The sequence below is a fragment of the Nanorana parkeri genome, unplaced genomic scaffold (genome assembly GCF_000935625.1).
Source record: "Nanorana parkeri isolate BGI_ZX_2015 unplaced genomic scaffold, ASM93562v1 scaffold347, whole genome shotgun sequence".
NCBI classification, from domain to species: Eukaryota; Metazoa; Chordata; class Amphibia; order Anura; family Dicroglossidae; genus Nanorana; species Nanorana parkeri.
Genome location: NW_017306615.1, coordinates 682509 through 700679, shown reverse-complemented (window position 1 = coordinate 700679; position 18171 = coordinate 682509). Strand labels below are relative to the sequence as shown.

Genomic DNA, 18171 nt, shown 5'->3' with positions numbered 1-18171 from the left:
GGGGGGGGGGGGGGGGGGGGCAGGCCAATGTTCTGGCAGAGTCCTACACCCCACTGGAGTCCCATTAGGTGACCAACATCGAGGAATTGGTAGTCTCTGCCAGAATGTCAGCCCCCCCAAGATCCTCAGCAGAGTCCTTCATCCCACAGGTATCTCAGACTGCAGCTTTGGTGTCGTTTCTCCACCCCCTTCTACCCATGGCCATTCTTAGTGGCCAAAGAGAGAGAGAGGGGTAGAAAACGACATCAACTTTAAAGAAGGAACAGAAAAAGATGCACCTTCGTGTAGCAAGTGTAGGTAGATAAGAAGACAGGCATTTGTTGTTGTGACGATCTGTCCAATTACATGGACATATTGAAAGATATTACCGAGTGCTGGTGATCCTCATCTTCTGCCTTCGTGTAGCAAGTTGTACATCCCACTAGTGTCCGACCATGTGACCAGTATCAAAGATTTGGTGATGTAGTCTCTGCCAGAATGTCAACACCCCCCCCTGAGGGGCCCAAGATCCTCAGCAGAGACTGCATGACCAATTCCTACGTGCCGGTCACATGGCTGGACACCGGTGAAATGTAAGACTTGCTATAGTAAGAAGGTACAGGTTTCATAGTCTGCATCACTGGTCTCGTTTCTCTATCCCACTTCCCATGGCCATTCACAGTGTCCAATGGGAGCAGGGTATGCGTGGAGAAACAAGCACCAATGCTCCGGTATTTCTATCAGTATCTGAAACTGTAAAGGTATAACGAGCACGCAAAGACTGAACTCACCAGGGGGATCATGAAAGAGCCTGCGCACACTGCTCTCCGGTGTGGTGAAGAAGGCTGACGCCATGGCATTGTATTGGCCATCTGGGCAGAAGAGCTGAAAAGCACAAAAACAAACATTGGAGGTTAAGAGGTTCTTTCACAAAAACACAGATAATCTACGTCCAAGCAATTGCAATGGCCGGTCCATCTGTAATATCTTTTCTTGCTTCTACCGGTGCCTCCCTTTGCTTTACCCTGAATAGTATGACACATTTTCTAAGCCAGCAATTATTTTGGTGTCACTGCCCCGCCTCCTGAGTCACATGGTACCCCTCTGTCTAAACTACCCCTTCATCCACTCTCAGCGCCTGCAGTACAGAAGCATAAGAGCATCATAAGCTACCTGCAGCGCGTATTCACCAGAGCCCTCCCGCAGCGGCTGGCAGTCAGAGGAGGAATAGATCAAGACAAAGGCAATGGTGGCCGTCACAGCTGCTACCAACATGGCTTCGATCACCTGCAGGCCGCGACGGTGTAAGTACCTGAAGAGAGAAAAGATTTTAGTTATACAGTACGAAACCTTCAATGTATTTCATACAAATGCAATGTGCAACAGAGCCATCCCGTATATATATATATATATATGTGTGAGATTTGGTTGTCCCCATGGGCATGTATGACAGCAGTGCAGATGTAGTCCCTCCTACCCTACAGAAAGTCCACCCATCTGTGGTGGAGGGTGGGCACCAATAAAGCACACTACACACTATCTACCAGGGATCTTAAAGAGAAGCTGCGCTGTAGAAGATGTGATCAAAGCAGGTAAGCAGAGGGCAAAGGACTAGTCACCAGTATTGTCTGTGGTCTCCCTGCAGCTGACTTTTTCCCCATTACTGACTTGGCATGCAGTTCTTGACCTTGTTCTACGCTGTTTTGCAGGAGAGGTCCATAAAGCTCATATTGATGGAATACATAAAACAGAAGCAGGAAGACCCTTGCATTGCAGGCCTTCAGGCACAGCTTTCTCTCCAGCAAGGAGAACATTACCGACTTGATTCTGCACAAGGTCTGGGTATGGAAGTAGCCGTCTCAATAAACCAGCAGTGCTTTGCTTCCTCATGTCAGAGCTGCCCCCCGATGAATAGTGATCTGATGACCGGTGGGGTAATGATCAAGAAGCAGCAGGACTGGTGAAGGGAAGACAGAAAAAAAGCAAAAAAAGCAGCGTGCAAAGGACTAGTCTGTAGTGCTGTCTGAGGTGTCCCTGCAGCTGATCTTTTCTCCATCACTGACTTACCATGCAGTTTGTGACCTTGTTCTACACGAAAAGGTCCATGAAGCTCATATTCATAGAATGAATGGAGCAGAAGCAGGGAGATCTTTGCACTGCAGGTCCTCCGGTAGAGCTTCCTCTCCAGCAAGGGAGAACAGCGAGCAGCTCAGAAGTGACATCACCAAATCTCACTCCAAATCTGGTGATACCAGGAGTAAGAGGCAGCAGTGCCTTAGATATCGCACTGGCACATGATCGCCTAGGTGCCCTCACATCTCAGGAAGTTCACTGCTATTTTTCAGGAGGAATTCAATTCCCATAAGGTAAATATTTCAGAAAAACACATTTGATTTTGCTTCAAACACAGATTTGTTCAGTTAACAGTGTGGAGATTAACAGGGAAGCAAAGTCCTGCCTCTACCAAGATGGCCACCTCCATAAAGAGATACACTGAAGACCAAGGCACGGTACGTCAGTAATGTGGAAAAGATCAGCTGCAGGGAGACCACAGGCAATACTGGTAACAAGTCCGTTGGCCTCTGCTTGCCTTTTGGCCACAGCATCCACAGTACAGGTCCTCTTAACAGACCTCTACGGCTGAAAGGCATTTTTTACTGCACATCTGATTTTATCATCTCTATTCTACAGCGGTCATTGTTACTAATGTGACTGGCATTTACACCCACTCATGCTGTCATCACAGGACGAGCTATGCATATTCCTGCAGATCCATTCATTACTGCACATGAGCTTCTTAAATTACCCAAAAGACAAATGACAAAATACGGGGGAAATTATTGTTGGCAATACAAGGACCTGAATGAAAACTCAAACCATTCCAGTCAGGAAGAGGGAAATTAATGACATTCATCTTATTGCAGACAGAAGGTAAAGCTGTTTTCCATGGTAATAGTAAAACCAAAGGTTGAAAGGAAAAAAAAGAAAAAATGTCAGCGGTCACATCTGTTAAAGTGAAACTTCTCTTTTTTTTGAAGGAAAAAAAAAAAAAAAAAATGTTCTCCAGATCACCTTTATACACTGAATGCACAGATCCACGGGCAGCAATATAACCGCTGATCACTCTATTCCAAGCAAAGTAAAAAGAAAGGGCTAGTACCAGTATGAACCCAGGTCTTATGTTACTGAGGTGGTCAGAGTAATCTGGAAGGGAGCATAGATGGGGAGGGGGGGGGCAATGATTGGAAAAGGTTCCGTCATAAGTCCCCCAGTCTCTGACCATCTCCCGCAGCAAGCCTCCCAGTCCTACGCAGCAAGTCCCCTTCAACAAGCCTCCCAGTCCCCTTCAACAAGCCTCCCAGTCCCCTTCAACAAGCCTCCCAGTCCCCTTCAACAAGCCTCCCAGTCCCCTTCAACAAGCCTCCCAGTCCCCTTCAACAAGCCTCCCAGTCCCCTTCAACAAGCCTCCCAGTCCCCTTCAACAAGCCTCCCAGTCCCTGACAGTCTACTGCAGGAGGTTATCCAGTCCCTGACCATCTTATGCATATGCTCAGTATAATGCGAAGCCCCTTATCTCTGGTAAATTAAATACAAAATGTGCTACAATGCAGGAAATGAAGTTACATAGTATTTGAGGTTGAATAAAGACATTAGTCCATCAAGTCCAACCTCTGAACAAATTCTACCAGATAATCCTTTATTATGCCCTCAAGTTGTGCAACACAACTGACTTCCCGTCTTGTAATAAGATAAATAAGAAGATTTCTACCAACTGACAGTAGTATGCTTCATCATATCGATCTATCCTGGAGCAGAACATCACAACAAAGTCATAGGTGTGAAATCTCCCGCTCTCTGTGAAGGGTGTGGGGTCCTTTACAAACAATACTGCAAATGTGATTATTACAAACAATGTTTTTACACCATGCAGTCCTATTGTTTCACACTCGCAGGTCATTTCATGGTTCCGTTTATACACATTGTATATGAAAGCAGCGAGAGTTGATTAATTCCTGCACTGAAAGAACAAACACATCATCTTATGAGGCGTCAAGTGTGCCTGTGCTCATTTGCTGCAGCACATGAGACAAAATGGAACAGGCATCAAACATCACCTGAGTCCGGGCACATGTCTAGTACTTATAGACAGGGCCGGTGCACACACTAGGCAAACTAGGCAGCCGCCTAGGGCGCTCTGCTCCCTAGGGCGCAGCCTTGACTATTCACCCCCCACGGTGCCCCCGTCTATTTCAAATTGCAAAAGCCAATAGCAGGCTGGCTATTGCACCCGCCCACTGAGCAGAGGAGCGTAAATGAGAGACAACTTTCTCTCTCAGGTTCGCTCCTCTGCTCAGTGGTTGGGGTTTCAATAGCCAGTCTGCTATTGGCTATTTCAAATTAAATTACATCCACCCGTCGCCTGCAGAAGCTAACTCGCAGGAGAATGGCGCTGCGCGCAGGGGGTGGGGTGCAAGTAGCTGGTCTTGCCTAGGGCGCAAAATAATCTAGAACCGGCCCTGCTTATAGAGCGCCTGAAAAGTCCTGAAAAGCTCCGCCCTCTAACCTAAAAGTGTAATTGCCAATTTCATCATGGTTTTCCAAAATCACAGCAGCTGCAGGGTGAACTGGATCAGAATACTGTTTCCATGAAGGGGTGTAACTTGGTCAGCAACAATGTTTAGGTCGGTGGTAAGTGTTGAACTAACATCCAGGACCCAAGGTTTCCTAATATTGCCCAAAGCATCACACTGCCTCCTCCGGCTTGCATTCCCATAGTGCATCTTGGTGCCATCTCCTGCCCAGGTAAGTGACACACACGCACCCAGCTAGCCACATGATGTAAAAGAAAATGTGATTCATCAGACCAGACCACCTTCTTCCATTGCTCTGTGATCCAGTTCTGATGCTCACGTGCCCAAGGAGCTTTTGGTGGTGGTCAGCATGGGCACCCTTACTGGTCTGTGGCCAAACAGCCCCATAACGCAACAAACTACAATGCTCTGTGTGTTCAGACTCCTTTCTATGAGAACCAGCATTAACGTTTTCAGCAATATGAGCCCCCAGCAACCACCAACACCCCAGTATCTCTTCTATTGGATTGCACTACACGGGCCAGCTGTTTACATATTTTATTAAATATTAGACACGTGCGATTATTTTCGGAAAAATTTGTTGCGGACGAATTTTCATTATTCGGATGTATCCAAATTTCCGAATACCAGAAATGACGAATGAAAACGAATCCGAATTTCCAAACGAAAATTAGTTAGCGGAAGTCTGCAAGACTTTTTGTTTGTAGACGTATTTTCGTTACAGCAAAGGGACTGCAACAACAGAACCGAAAATTCGTACAGACTACCGAAACCAATTGACTTTCGGACCCCAATCCCGAAACACACACACATTTTTTTTTTAATATATAGATTTTTTTTTCCTTATTCTGTAAAGAAGACTTTCCTTGAAGTAAATGGAACAACCCTCTAACAGAAGAACTCCTATATGCTTCTTCTCCTTCCTGTGCATTAAGACCACAGCATCACTGAGGCGCCAAACAGGAGCGCAGACAACAAGAGGTAAATAAAAAAGTCAAATAAATAATGAAGGCATCACTTTACCGGATCCTAAACACCGTCAGCCAGTTGTTGAAGGCATTAAACAGCGCTCCCAGCATGCCACCTGCCAAGAAAGGATAAAGGGCGGCATAACGTGACAAGTACATAGACTTTTTGACATATGAGGTATAACAAATTCATTTAAATTAAAGTGAGTGCTTTTCACTCACCTCATAGTTCTAGCCGACCTGTGACAATGAGACTGTCACAGGTCGGCTTAGTAGATCGGGAGGTGAGCGAACACGTACCGCCGTTCGCTCACCTCTCGATCCTGTCACGGCTCTCTGCCGTGACAGGGGAGGGGCTGGATTCCCCCCTCCGATCTGCCAGCGCTGACTGGCGGAACGGACGGGGAGGGGGCGGGTACAGCTGGCTCTGCCTCTAGATAGGCAGAGCCAGCTGTCAGTCACACAGCTGGGCTGATCCCGGCGCAATTGTCGGGATCCGCTTCAGCTGCGGTGTCTCAGTATACTGCGAGCTGCAGCTCGCGGTATACTGAGCCTAGGGTGACGGGAGGACGCTAGTTTGTGTCCTCCCGTTACCCTAAGGAGAACTATGGGGAAAAGACTTAACCCCATAGTCCTCCTTTAAGTATTATATATACGGTTTTCAAATGCATCGGTATTATCATAGGAAAATTCAACAAATATTCAACTGCATGATAAAGAACAAAATCTCTTTCCTCTGCATTGAGTATGAAAAGGTTCTATATATTGGTCTTACCTATTGCTCCCATGACAATAAAGATTGGAAGTTCAAAGTACTTGTAGCTGTTTTGCTGCCAATCAAGAAACAGAATAGATTAGGAAAGGAACACTCCATTGTACAACCATCATAGAAAATTGTTACATTTCTACATACAAAACATTTTTTCGGACAGAGTAGGAAACAGAACCCCTGTTAGGATTTTATTGCTGTCGGTGTCTCCGACGGGGAGATTCAGCATCTCTGTTGGTCCTGCGGACCATTATCACCGGCACAGATTTTGATCCAAAAGGTGCTTGTTGTAAAACAGAACAGAAATAAATAGGAGCAGGTGGGATTTCCACTCACGTTGGAGAGATTTCCTCTTACTTCCTGTGTCCCTAGTATAGGCAATAAAGAGACATCTCCCCAATAATAATAAATGGGGCTGATGGTGTTTTAACTAGGAATGCACCGCTACTGGTTTTTTGGTATCGAAATTTTGCTTTCGGTACTCGTCGATACCGATGCTTCCGCCAGCAGCAAGCCGGCTTCAAGAGCAATCAGGAAGCCGGGTGGAGTGTAATGACATGCCGTCCGGCTTCCCGATTGCCCAGGAAGCCGGCTCCATGTTGTTTGGCAGGCTCGATTGTGATTGGCCGGGAACCCAGCTTCCCAGCCAATCAGGAAAGCGGGTGGCGAGTAAGGACCCGTCTCCCTGAAAGGGCGGGAAGCTGGCACCATACCGATTGGCTGGAGAGCTGGCTTCTCAGCCAATCAGCAAAGAGCCAGCTGTTCGGATGACTCCATGCTAATTGGCTGAGAAGCAGCCTTTCCAGCCAATTAGTATGGAGCCGGCTTCCCGCCCAATTAGTTAGCTGGGAGGCGGGTCATTCTTGCACTGCAGGTCCTCAGGTACAGCTTCCACTCCAGCAAGGAGAACAATGAACAGCACAGTAGTGTCATCACCAAATCTGGTGAGACTAGGAGTCAGAGGCAGCAGTGCCTTATATCTCACACTGCAGATATACAGCTATAAGGCTACAGAACAGGTGTGCCTAGGCATAGGGAATACACTGCTGTTTTTCAGGAGCAATTCAAGATGAACAGGACAACTTCATACAAATAGAATTTCTAGATGTACAGGTTCACTTTAATCTGGCTGTACACAGTGGTGGGAGGGAGAGAACCTACATTGGAATTGCTGCATTTGTTTCTCTTGGGAAAGACTATGGAAAGATCTGTAATGAGCAGCCATTGGGAGTTCAAGAATGCCCGAGAGCAAACATTCTTCCTGGGATAGTACACGTTATTCCAGACTTTTATGGGTTACCATTTCTTTCAGAGAAGGGGTGAGCCATGAGACCACCAGGACATGTCATTAGGATCACAAGACTCACTCCTGACTGCACTGTCTCTGATGGTTTCTATTCATAGAGGTTTAGGAGATAAATGAATTGTGGTGTTTTTTTTCTCTCCATAATTTACTAACCCCATTATGTCACACGCAGAAGTAATTGCTCAGGCAGTGGAAGGGAGAACAAAGATCTGCGTGTCTCTCTCTCTCTCTGAACAGGAGGTTCATACAAACAGTCTACAGGATGTGCAGAGAGACAAAATATTAAAGCTGAACTCCGGCCTTCCCTTCAGTCTTCTATCTGACCTCCGGCCTTCCCTTCAGTCTTCTATCTGACCTCCGGCCTTCGCTCCAGTCTTATATCTGACCACCGGTCTTCGCTCCAATCTTCTATCTGACCTGAGGCTTCTCAATGCAATGCAGGTAGATCATGACTGGTGGGAGGGGTTAGCGGGGTGCTGTACATAGCTTCCTGAAAACATCACAGCACCCTGCCGGCCCCTCCCACCAGTCATGATCTACCTGCATTGCATAGAGAAGCACAAAGATCCAGCGATGATGTCATTGGGTCTACAATAAGGCATATAATGAAGTCTGAAAGCTTTTAAGTAAAAACTTCCTTAGCATGACACTAAGGGGTCTATTTATAAACTGTTTGCACATCGAGCAAGAGTCACAGCGCTTTATGGCCACTACATGGAGCCAATGGGCATAGCAAATTCCTACTCTCTTCGGGTCAATCTATCGGCCATAATGAGCTGCAAATCTGGTTCGCACAACTGCTGGCTGTTCATAAATGGACCACTACAAATTTTTGCCAGATTTTAGTTCCACTTTAATATTTGACTTCATTTCAAGTGGAACTTGAAAGGTTTTTCATTGCAGAAGAGGCATACCATTTCTCTGCAGCGATAAAAGCTTCTTCCTTGCCTGCTATCCAACATCCCTTGGTGCCGGGATGAATTAATTATCCCGGGTTGGCCAATCAAGACCAAGGTGCACAGCCAGGAAGAACACAGTGCAAGGGAGTTTGTAGACATGGCATAGTTGAGGCACGTTTGCTTAATTAAAATATTTAATTATATTATTATAATAATATTAAAATAAATATTATATCTAATAAAATATTCACTTAAAAAGTAATTTTTTCTAAAAAAATAAAATATTTTGTTTATTGATGGAGTTTTGTTAGTCATACACTGAATATTAAGATCTTGAAAAATGTAAGCAATACTGGCTCTAAGAAGCAAACACCAAGTCTTTGAGCCAAGCCAGCAGCTATGGTTAGGGTAGGCAACATCCCATTCCATATGTTGTTGAACTACAAATCCCATGATGCACTGCAAGACTGACAAGTCACAGGAACGACTCCCAGAGACATGATGGAATTTGTAGTTGCAGCAAAGCTGGAGTGCCAAACCTGTCAGCCCCCTGAGTTATAGACTCGTCAAAAAGGCCCATAAAGGAGGACCAGAGACTCACATCTGTGTCAAATCTTCCGAAGTTTATGAGACCCGGGTTGCTCAGGTCGCCCGGCTTGCGGTTGTAAATGCTGAGGACAAAGTTCAGGGTGAAGGTGGAGATCATTGAGGCAAAGAACTGTGAAAGAAGGGAGAAAAAAAAAAAATCATACAATGGAAAAAAAATAATACAATGGGTAAAAGAACCTGATGTGGGACTTGACAGTTTGATAGCTCCACATGAGGAAGACGTTATAGGGGGATACAAGGGGAGGATGAAATTGGTCAGAAAATAAGAAACATAAAGCAGCTGGGCAGCCATCTTGTCTCAATCATACTGGAGGAACGAGTATTACAAGGTTCAACACAGAGACTGAACATGTTCTTACATGGAACCTTCAGCCAAGTAGTTCAAGTAGATGTAAACCTCAGCTGGATGACATTTACCTTACTCTGTGTGCTGCGATTCAAAGAGTTGAGATATATATAAATATATATCTATATCTATCTATATATCTATCTATAGATCTATAGCTATCTATATAGATATATCTAGAAGTTGCTTTTAACTTTATTTTTCTATTATGTGTTGCATGTCGGAGTGTTAAACTCCTGCTGCTGCCGCTTCAGTTCTGCCGTGATGGCTGCATGGTATTTCTCAGGGCAGCTTTAGAGATGGTGACAACAGCAGACCATGGGTGACTTATGTGTTGCTTGTAGTCTCCGTTTAAACCCGTGTGACAAGGTAGGAGAGAGGGACAGAGCGTTGTCACCCTATAACAGGAAGTGCCCACAGAAGCACCTTCATGGCAGGATCTCCCGGTATTATATAATGAAAGCCGTACACAAACTATAAGGTCACACTTTATATGTTAATAGCCATGTATCCCCGAATGTTATGAGAACGACCATTGCTTAGAAATGCTTTAGAACACCCTTTTTTTTTCTTCCCTCAGGCAAAAGGTGTCCTCCTGCTCTTACACTGCAGTGTTCTGTGCTGGCAGAGCCGAGTAACAGCCACACACTCGGCACAAGTGTCAGCGTACAGACTTATACTGCAGAGATGGGGAGGGAGCGTGCCTGACCAGGTTGGTGTGATTTACTAAGTGCTCATTACAGAGATCACCGGGCCTCTTCTGGTGCCTATTCGACTGTACAGTCATATTTAGACACCGTGCACAACTGCAGTAACAGGAAAGGGGCAAAGTTAGTACAAAGTCTGACTGCATGGAAGGACCGGTCTAAAGCCGGCCATACACCTATAGATTATCTGCAGATTTTCTATGGTCAGATGGAAAAAGTGCAACAGATTCCTCCATCTATGCTAAACTGTGTGGATGGAGTAATCTCCACCTGGGCCAACCTTCAGTCTCTTGTTGGTCGGCCCTACTGGCTCTCCAAATACCTGAACAATGCCTGCGTCCAATCAGATTGTTCAGGTATTTGGAGAGCCAGCGGGGCCGACTAGCAAGATACTGAAGCTTGGCCCAGCGGGAGATTCCTCCATGCACTTTTTCCATAGAAAATCTGCAGATAATTAATCTATAAGTGTATGGCCAACTTTAGAGCAAGCCAGCTCGGAGGATCAGGTGAGTATAACTTTTTGATTTCCCTCCGTAGACCATAACGAGCAGTTAACCCTTGCAGTGCGGGAGGGTAAATATTTGTAGAGGTTTGCACAAATCTGTATACCACCAACCCTTGCTCAGCTATATATCTACACTGCACCTTCCAGAGCCTTTGATTTGTCCATGGCACTACCTGCGATTTGACCTACTAGCGAGCATCGCACTGATCACCTCCAGCTCTCTCCATTTTGTAAGTTGAACTAAATATCCGCTCCGGCTCCCTGCTTGGAGTTACCCTTTAACCCATACAGGCAACTCTTACAGGGTTCCACTAATTCGGAGTGTTTCGGTTGGGTTAGAGGAGGTCAATAACGAACCTTTGCCAATCCTTGTGATCGGGATCAGCCCTTTTACCTCCCCTGGCCCCAAAATACTACGATATCGGAAAATATTTCCAGTCCTGGAGATCACTGTAACAGAACAATGTCTGCTCTGTCTGCAACAAAAGCTGCTGGCTAAAATTCTTGACTTTTACTAGAAACACAGAAGGTTCTCCTAACAACACAAATATCTCTTGTACATTTGTATCTGATAAAGTCATGGAAGAATCTATATACACAATGTGAAAACTGCAATATAGATTGTCTGTCTGTTGTATGTTGCCTTGCACAAATAATGTCCGGCATGTGTGCCAACCATGAGGACCTGGACCAAGCAACTAGCATTTCTTTTAGAAGGAAGGGTCTGAAATGGAAGCATCAGGTCTGCAGGTTTGATCTGGCCAGTCAGAAGAGGTCCCCTGGCTGTTTTCTCACATTACACATGAATGCCTGGACCCTTTAACTGGCAGTTTTTACCACTGCGTTATAGTTTGTGCTCCAAAAAGGTAGCAGATGTATCAACATTGTTTTACGCAATGTAGGGGAGAGATGAGTCTAAGTGAGGAGGACTTGCTCCTGGGGCACTCGGCAGAGGATTCTGTAAAAGGCAGCATTATGTATCAAGAGGGCGTCACAGGGGGGGTTGACACCAAAATGACCGATAGTCATTTTGGTGTCACCCCCTCGGAAAAGTCGGGCACTTGTTCATGGACAGAGAGCCCTCCAGCTGCAGGAGAGAGAGGAGGGGACCCGGCGGCACACCTTATCCTGCCGGATGAACGTCTCCTTCTCTCTGCCGGCGCCCATCACCAAGATGGCCGCCGGCAGGTATCAAAAAGATGACCGCACGTGCGCGATTACATCACGGCGGGGTGTCACCCAGTAATCTGCTCCGGGTGACACCTGGCCTCGGGACGCCCCTGTGTATCAATACCTTCTGGTGCCTTTTATCACCCCCTTCTCCCAAATGCAGTGCTGGTACTCGTCAATGGTTTTCCAAGCAAACCAACCATCAGAAAGAGCTGGACACTTACTATTCTCCAAGTCAGCAGCTGGTTCCAGAATGAGGCCCCTTCTTCCAAACTAAAGAGCACACCACCTACAGGAGACACAGACAGGACACACACAGTTTACACAGCATTCAAAGTAATGTGCACCACATCCACATACAGGTGACCTACAGCCAAATATGCACCCCAAATTTAAGGTCTGCTTATTTGTCACCCCCTTCCCTTGCCCAAGGCAAAAAATGGTAAACTGAACTAAATAATTGGACCTTGTGAGTGAGCAAGACCTGAAATAGGTGCCTGTCCAGCTCCAGGCTCCCTCCAATGCTACTCAACCAAAGGCTGTTTCCAGCTGAATGAGAATTCCTTCCCCTATTGGCATCCTATCCAGCACTTAATTTTCTGTAAGACTACATTGTACTGAAATAGGTTAAATCAACTGAAATATCAGACTACCTTCCCTCACTCAGGGCTAGCGTATGGTATTTATAACTACCATTTCCCAATCGCAGCAGTCAGGGAGGTAGGAGGAAGCTGCGGTCACAAGGGGAAGCTGTGGTCAGAATCCTCAGACTTCCCAAAGAAGTAACTACATCTGACAAAGTTTCCTTAATCCCTCCTGGAAACATTATTACAGGATGTGAAAATACTGAACTCCAAAACACATGCCAAATACATCATTTAATCCAGACATGTTTTTCATTAAAAAAGTATAAAATGTAATGAAAAAGAACAAAGCATAAGTAGCCCGGAGCACAACACTTAGAGAGGGAGAGGATGGGGCAGCAATGTTAGCCAATAAAGCTTCATGGAATACTTCCTCTCTATCCGCTTCCGGTCTAACAAAGTGAAGATGCCTACAGAAGGAAGAAGCCCAAATGATGACCTCATCCCTGTGCTGCTGCTTCTTCATTTCACAGCATAAGGCAGATTTTACTCTAGGCTGGGTTCACACCTAGGCGTACGGAATATGCGCGTTTTTACAGCGAATTGCGGTAAAAGAAACGCGCGACAAATGCGCGTTTCCGAGGGCTATCCGGCTGTATCCCAATGGATACGCGCGGCAAATACGCCACAAAGAAGCTCCTGTACTTCTTTGGGCGTAGGGTGTTTTACAGCTCGTTCTTACGCGCTGTAAACCGCCCAGGTGGGAACCATGCCCATAGGCAATCATTGGTTTTCACAACATGAGCGTTTTACAGCGCGTAGGAACACGCTGTAAAACGCCCAGGTGTGAACCAGGCCTTAGTGCATTGCTGCAAAGTAGTCAGCAGGGAGGTCCAGAACCTGGTTGTGCTCTCTGACCATAGGTCCCTGGACCGCAAGACTGCTCACAAAGAAATACCAATCCACAGCCAGGTGAAAACAGTTATATCAATGTGCTTCGGTTGAGTATTCAGCGGTTTGCCTGGAGTCCATCTTTAAAATGCTGACTCAAATCATACAAATGCGGTCAACTTCGGTAATAGCTGAATGCAACAGTGATGTCACCGTCTCATTGTAAACCAATCCTTGCTGAAATCCAGGTAGTAGCAGCAAGACAGGGGCCCTTAACATGCTCAGCATGGAATACTTCAGCAGGCGGGTTCTCTTTGGACACTCAGGGCAAGAAACTGGATTTCTGCAAGGCCGCACCAAGCAGCTTTAAAAAGAATTGAAGCCTCTGCCAGGAAAATACAAAAATAAGGCCCAGAAAATAGCAGCATGGGCTACTGGATATAAATAAAGAAATCTCCTGGTTTAAAAGCTGATTAGATGACTCCAGTAGGACAGCACACAACACATGCCCAATTTCAGCATAAAACTGGAAGCAACTGAGGGGGGTAGTAATAGCTTTCCCCTCAAATGGGAGAGCACAACGATCCTTGAGATGACTTACTATTTTTCCTAAGGTAACTGAAGTTTTAAATTGCCACTATACTGTATACTTTGTATACAGCTAAATCACAGTTTCAATACACGTACGTTCTGCACTAGGGATGCACCGAAATTTCGGACGCTGAAACATTTCAGCCGAAAATGGCACTTTGGGCAAAATGCCGAAAGTGCCATGATGGCCGAAAATGCGGCTAAAAGTTCAGTGCCCCCCCCAGCTTCTCTCCTCCCTGCTGGGTGCCAGTCTGTGTGTCTTCCGATGCAGCGTCCAGCATCCAGAGGGGAGGAGAGATGGTTTCAGGATGCAGAGCGCTCGGGAGGGAGAACCGCTTTCAGCACTGCAGGGGGCCGAGCTCTCCTCCCACACCTACTTGGGTCTATTCCAATCTCTGCATTGGTCTGTGTTGAAGCTTGCAAAGGGCTTATGGCCTCCTTTCCTATTTTTGAGGGCTCTGACATAGGAACGAAGCAGCGGTGGGAAACGGGGAAGGTAAAGAAAAGCATGTAGGCAATGGAGTTAAATGGAAAAAAATGAGATTCTCTTTGAGAGAGCAGGACGATCAGGGAGGTGGAGGTGACAGGGATTGTTATCCCAGCATCAGTTAAATAATTCCTACTATATATTTTATATTACACACACACATATTTAGCGCCAACAGTTTACACACCACTTTACACACTGCACATTCACATCAGTTCCTGCCCTCAAGGAGCTTACAATCTAAGGTCCCTAACTCACATGCATTCAGGGCCAGTTTAGACAGGCGCCAATTAACCTACCAGCATGTCTTTGAAGTGTGAGAGGAGGAGACCGGAGTACCCGGAAGAAACCCACGCAGGCACCAGGAGAACATGCAAACTCCTTGCAGATAGAAACCTGGCCAGGATTTGAACCAGGGACCCCCAGTGCTGCAAAGCAGAAGTGCTAACCACTAAGCCACTGTACTGTCCTACTATCATATCGTCAGAAGTTGACCCAAAATATACCAACTGCCGAGTGGACTTTCACGAGTAAGGAGACACATACCGACTGGTGCTCCAAAAGCTGCTGACACCCCAGCAGCGGCCCCTGCTGACACAAAGTCCCTCTTCTCTGTGTCCCTGCGGAAGTATTCAAAGATCTGCAAAGACACAAAATGATCATTCACAAACAAGTCATGCTGTGAACACTCCCAATCAGTCCTTTTGAGCTGCAAGTGAGGCCTCGGCCGGAGGGGATAACAATGTATTGAAACTCAAAGATAGATTGCAGTTTACCAGTCCTTAGCTGTGGTGGCCGCATTAGTTTTCTTTTTTAGCATATGTTCCTTTATATTCAGAAATAGAAGAATGAAGCTCACTAGCAGAAAAAAAGTATCAAACATTTTGGGGAAAAAACAACAAACTTTTACCTACATTATGTAATGACACTTATTATTAGCCAATTTTTGGGGTAAAATATTAAAGACGGGGTCACGTCGGGTAAACATGCCAAGCCTTAAAATTGGGTGCGCCTGTGAAATCGAAAAAACGAACATATCCTAAATTTACCATAAGCGATGCTTTAAAAAGCTTTTTCTGCTCATCAGTTTAGTGTTATCAGTGATTGATGGCCCTAGAGTTATTGCTTGCACTCGGACATTCACAGTGATATGTACCGTGAGTGGCGCAATCCTCATTTTTGCACGTAGGTGCGCCTGATGCATGTTTGGGTTTGTATATGCGTGTAAATGGGGGCGGTGACTTTTTTTTTCTTTTAAGTGTCTTTTTATATGCGACTCATTTTTGAAACTTTATTTTTTTTTACACTTAACTTTATTGCCATCACATAGGGGGCTAACATGCCCAATATGTGATAGCACAGACACAGTGACTTTAGGAAGACATCAGGGGTCTATTAGACCCCCAAAGAAGCTGATGAAGCAGAGATTGTGCTTCACCAGCTTCATCTCCGGCTACAGCAGCCAGAGAAATGACACACTGAAACTGGAAGTGATGTAATAAACATTGCTTCTGGGTTCAGGGATCGTAGGGGAGATCAGCCACTGGAAGTGTGCAGAGACCTGCTGTGTTGGTTCTGCACGGGGGACAGCGGTGCCCAGGAAAGCCAGCAATATGGGGAGGGGGCCACACTTCCCCAGGACCGTACAAAGTGATCAGGCAGCTCTATAGGCCTGCTGCCTGTACGCCTGTATGTAATACTCATCTCCGGCTGTATAAAATGCTCAGTTTCCCGCTACTGTGGGGAGCAGGAAAAGCCATTTAAAAGGGGCCAGCACTTAATTACAAGCAGTTAAAGTGACATTAAACCCTCAGATTTTTTAACATAAAACAATACTGTAATGTGTGCCCTACTGTAATCCATGGTTGTTTCCCTTCTCTTTGCTGCTCTTCCTTTTAAATCTGTATCTGTTCTCATGCTCTGCAGAACTTCTGTTTTGCAGCAGACTGCCTTGTCTCTGGAATGGATACACGGTGTCTGTGTAGCCGTTTGTATAGGCTTGAAACCTGAGCCAACAGTACAGGAAGAGGCCCTGAGCTGAAAAGGGAAGTTCTGCAGAGCATGAGAACAGATACAGATTTAAAAGGAAGAGCAGCAAAGAGAAGGGAAACAACCCTGGATTACAGTAAGGCGCACATTACAGTATTGGTTTATGCTAAAAAATCTGAGGGTTTAATGTCACTTTAAGTTGCTTCCTACATTTCCCACATTTATAGATACAATCTCCTACTTTTCAGCAAGCAAGAATGTTTCTTTTTAAAGCACGATATCTTGTATACAAGCATGTTTGAGTTAACAATACCAAATAAATCCACAACATTTTCTAAGCATGGCTGCTGGCAAATAAAAACCTAATAGCCGATGGGCTGCTGCGGGCAACACAGGAAGTTCTATTTTCATACATCAGCCTTGTTCTGAACGTTTGGTGTAACGAATCCACGAAAGCCACAGAATGAGATCTGGTTCCTGTAAAACAGAACTGACCTTGAAGTCTTTCTTGAGCGATGTAGATCTGCCTTGAGAAATACCGGCTGCCACCACCGCTCCGGAATGAATCATCGGCCCTTCCTAAATTCAGAAGGAGCAAAGGTCAGCACAGTGCTTTCCAATTTCATTCAACCTGTGACAAATGTAACGATCAGGAAGCAGGACTGAACAGATATATACACAGATGCGTGCGTTCGAACACAAAAGGCAGCGTTTGACCTGCTTCTCCTGCAATGCATCTCTAAAGCCACATTCACACTAAGCAACACTCACCTCGAGCGGATTTCGGACGTTCCAGCGACGATCGCGCGACCTTCACCGTCGCGCTGCATTATTTTTTTTTAAAAAGAGGAAATTCGCGCGACACTTTGCAGGGCGGTGGCCCGGTGACTTCTCACGATATCACGCGGCAAAAATGCACGCTATCGCACTGGAAATCGCGGGATTTTTCCCTCAGTGTGAATGGGGCCTAATAGGACTTGCTGCACCCAGAGAAGTGCAAAACAAAGCAAGTCAAGTGCAGTCCTAAAACAGTCGTCCACACTGTACCCATAGGAATCTGCTGACCTGCGCTTCAATCACATATGCACACCCATTGTATGCACACAAGGCTTCAGGGAGATCTGGAGGAAAAAAGGAAAACATTTGTTTTTTTACTAACCTTGCCCACAGCCAGTCCACCGACTACAGACATGATGACTCCCCACACCTTCACCACCAAGGTCTGCCAAAAAAGCACAAAGAAAGTAAAAAGTCAGAGAGATTTCTGTAAAAAAAAAAAAGTCTGGTTTAAAGTTTTGTCATCAGGCCGTAGAAAAGTGGTGTTCAACCTTCTTGATGTATTAGACAGCAAGTGTGGCTCCCTAGCATTACCATAGGGCTGCACATAAGAAGCGAATGTAATGGTATACAAAGCTGTCAAGACATTGCAGACATATAACAAAAAATAGTCATGGTCGACATGGTCAGAGGCTGCAGACATGTTAAACGACATGGTCAGAGGCTGCAGACATGCTAAACGACATGGTCAGAGGCTGCAGACATCCTTAACGACATGGTCAGAGGCTGCAGACATCCTTAACGACATGGTCAGAGGCTGCAGACATCCTTAACGACATGGTCAGAGGCTGCAGACATCCTTAACGACATGGTCAGAGGCTGCAGACATCCTTAACGACATGGTCAGAGGCTGCAGACATCCTTAACGACATGGTCAGAGGCTGCAGACATCCTTAACGACATGGTCAGAGGCTGCAGACATCCTTAACGACATGGTCAGAG

At 45.8% G+C, this 18171-nt stretch overlaps 1 protein-coding gene across 1 annotated transcript in view; it reads right to left on the bottom strand.

The window, feature by feature from the left end:
* The window catches only part of CLCN7 (chloride voltage-gated channel 7), a 58337-nt gene that overhangs the window by 16190 nt on the left and 23976 nt on the right, over positions 1-18171 (bottom strand). The window contains exons 10-18 of the mRNA XM_018558608.1: positions 17552-17614; positions 16888-16971; positions 14950-15043; positions 12075-12139; positions 9115-9231; positions 6315-6369; positions 5595-5655; positions 1153-1291; positions 771-864 (exon numbers count right to left, since the gene is read on the bottom strand). Of these exons, the coding sequence (XP_018414110.1) occupies positions 771-864; positions 1153-1291; positions 5595-5655; positions 6315-6369; positions 9115-9231; positions 12075-12139; positions 14950-15043; positions 16888-16971; positions 17552-17614 (772 nt within the window). The remainder of the gene's footprint in view (positions 1-770; positions 865-1152; positions 1292-5594; positions 5656-6314; positions 6370-9114; positions 9232-12074; positions 12140-14949; positions 15044-16887; positions 16972-17551; positions 17615-18171) is intronic.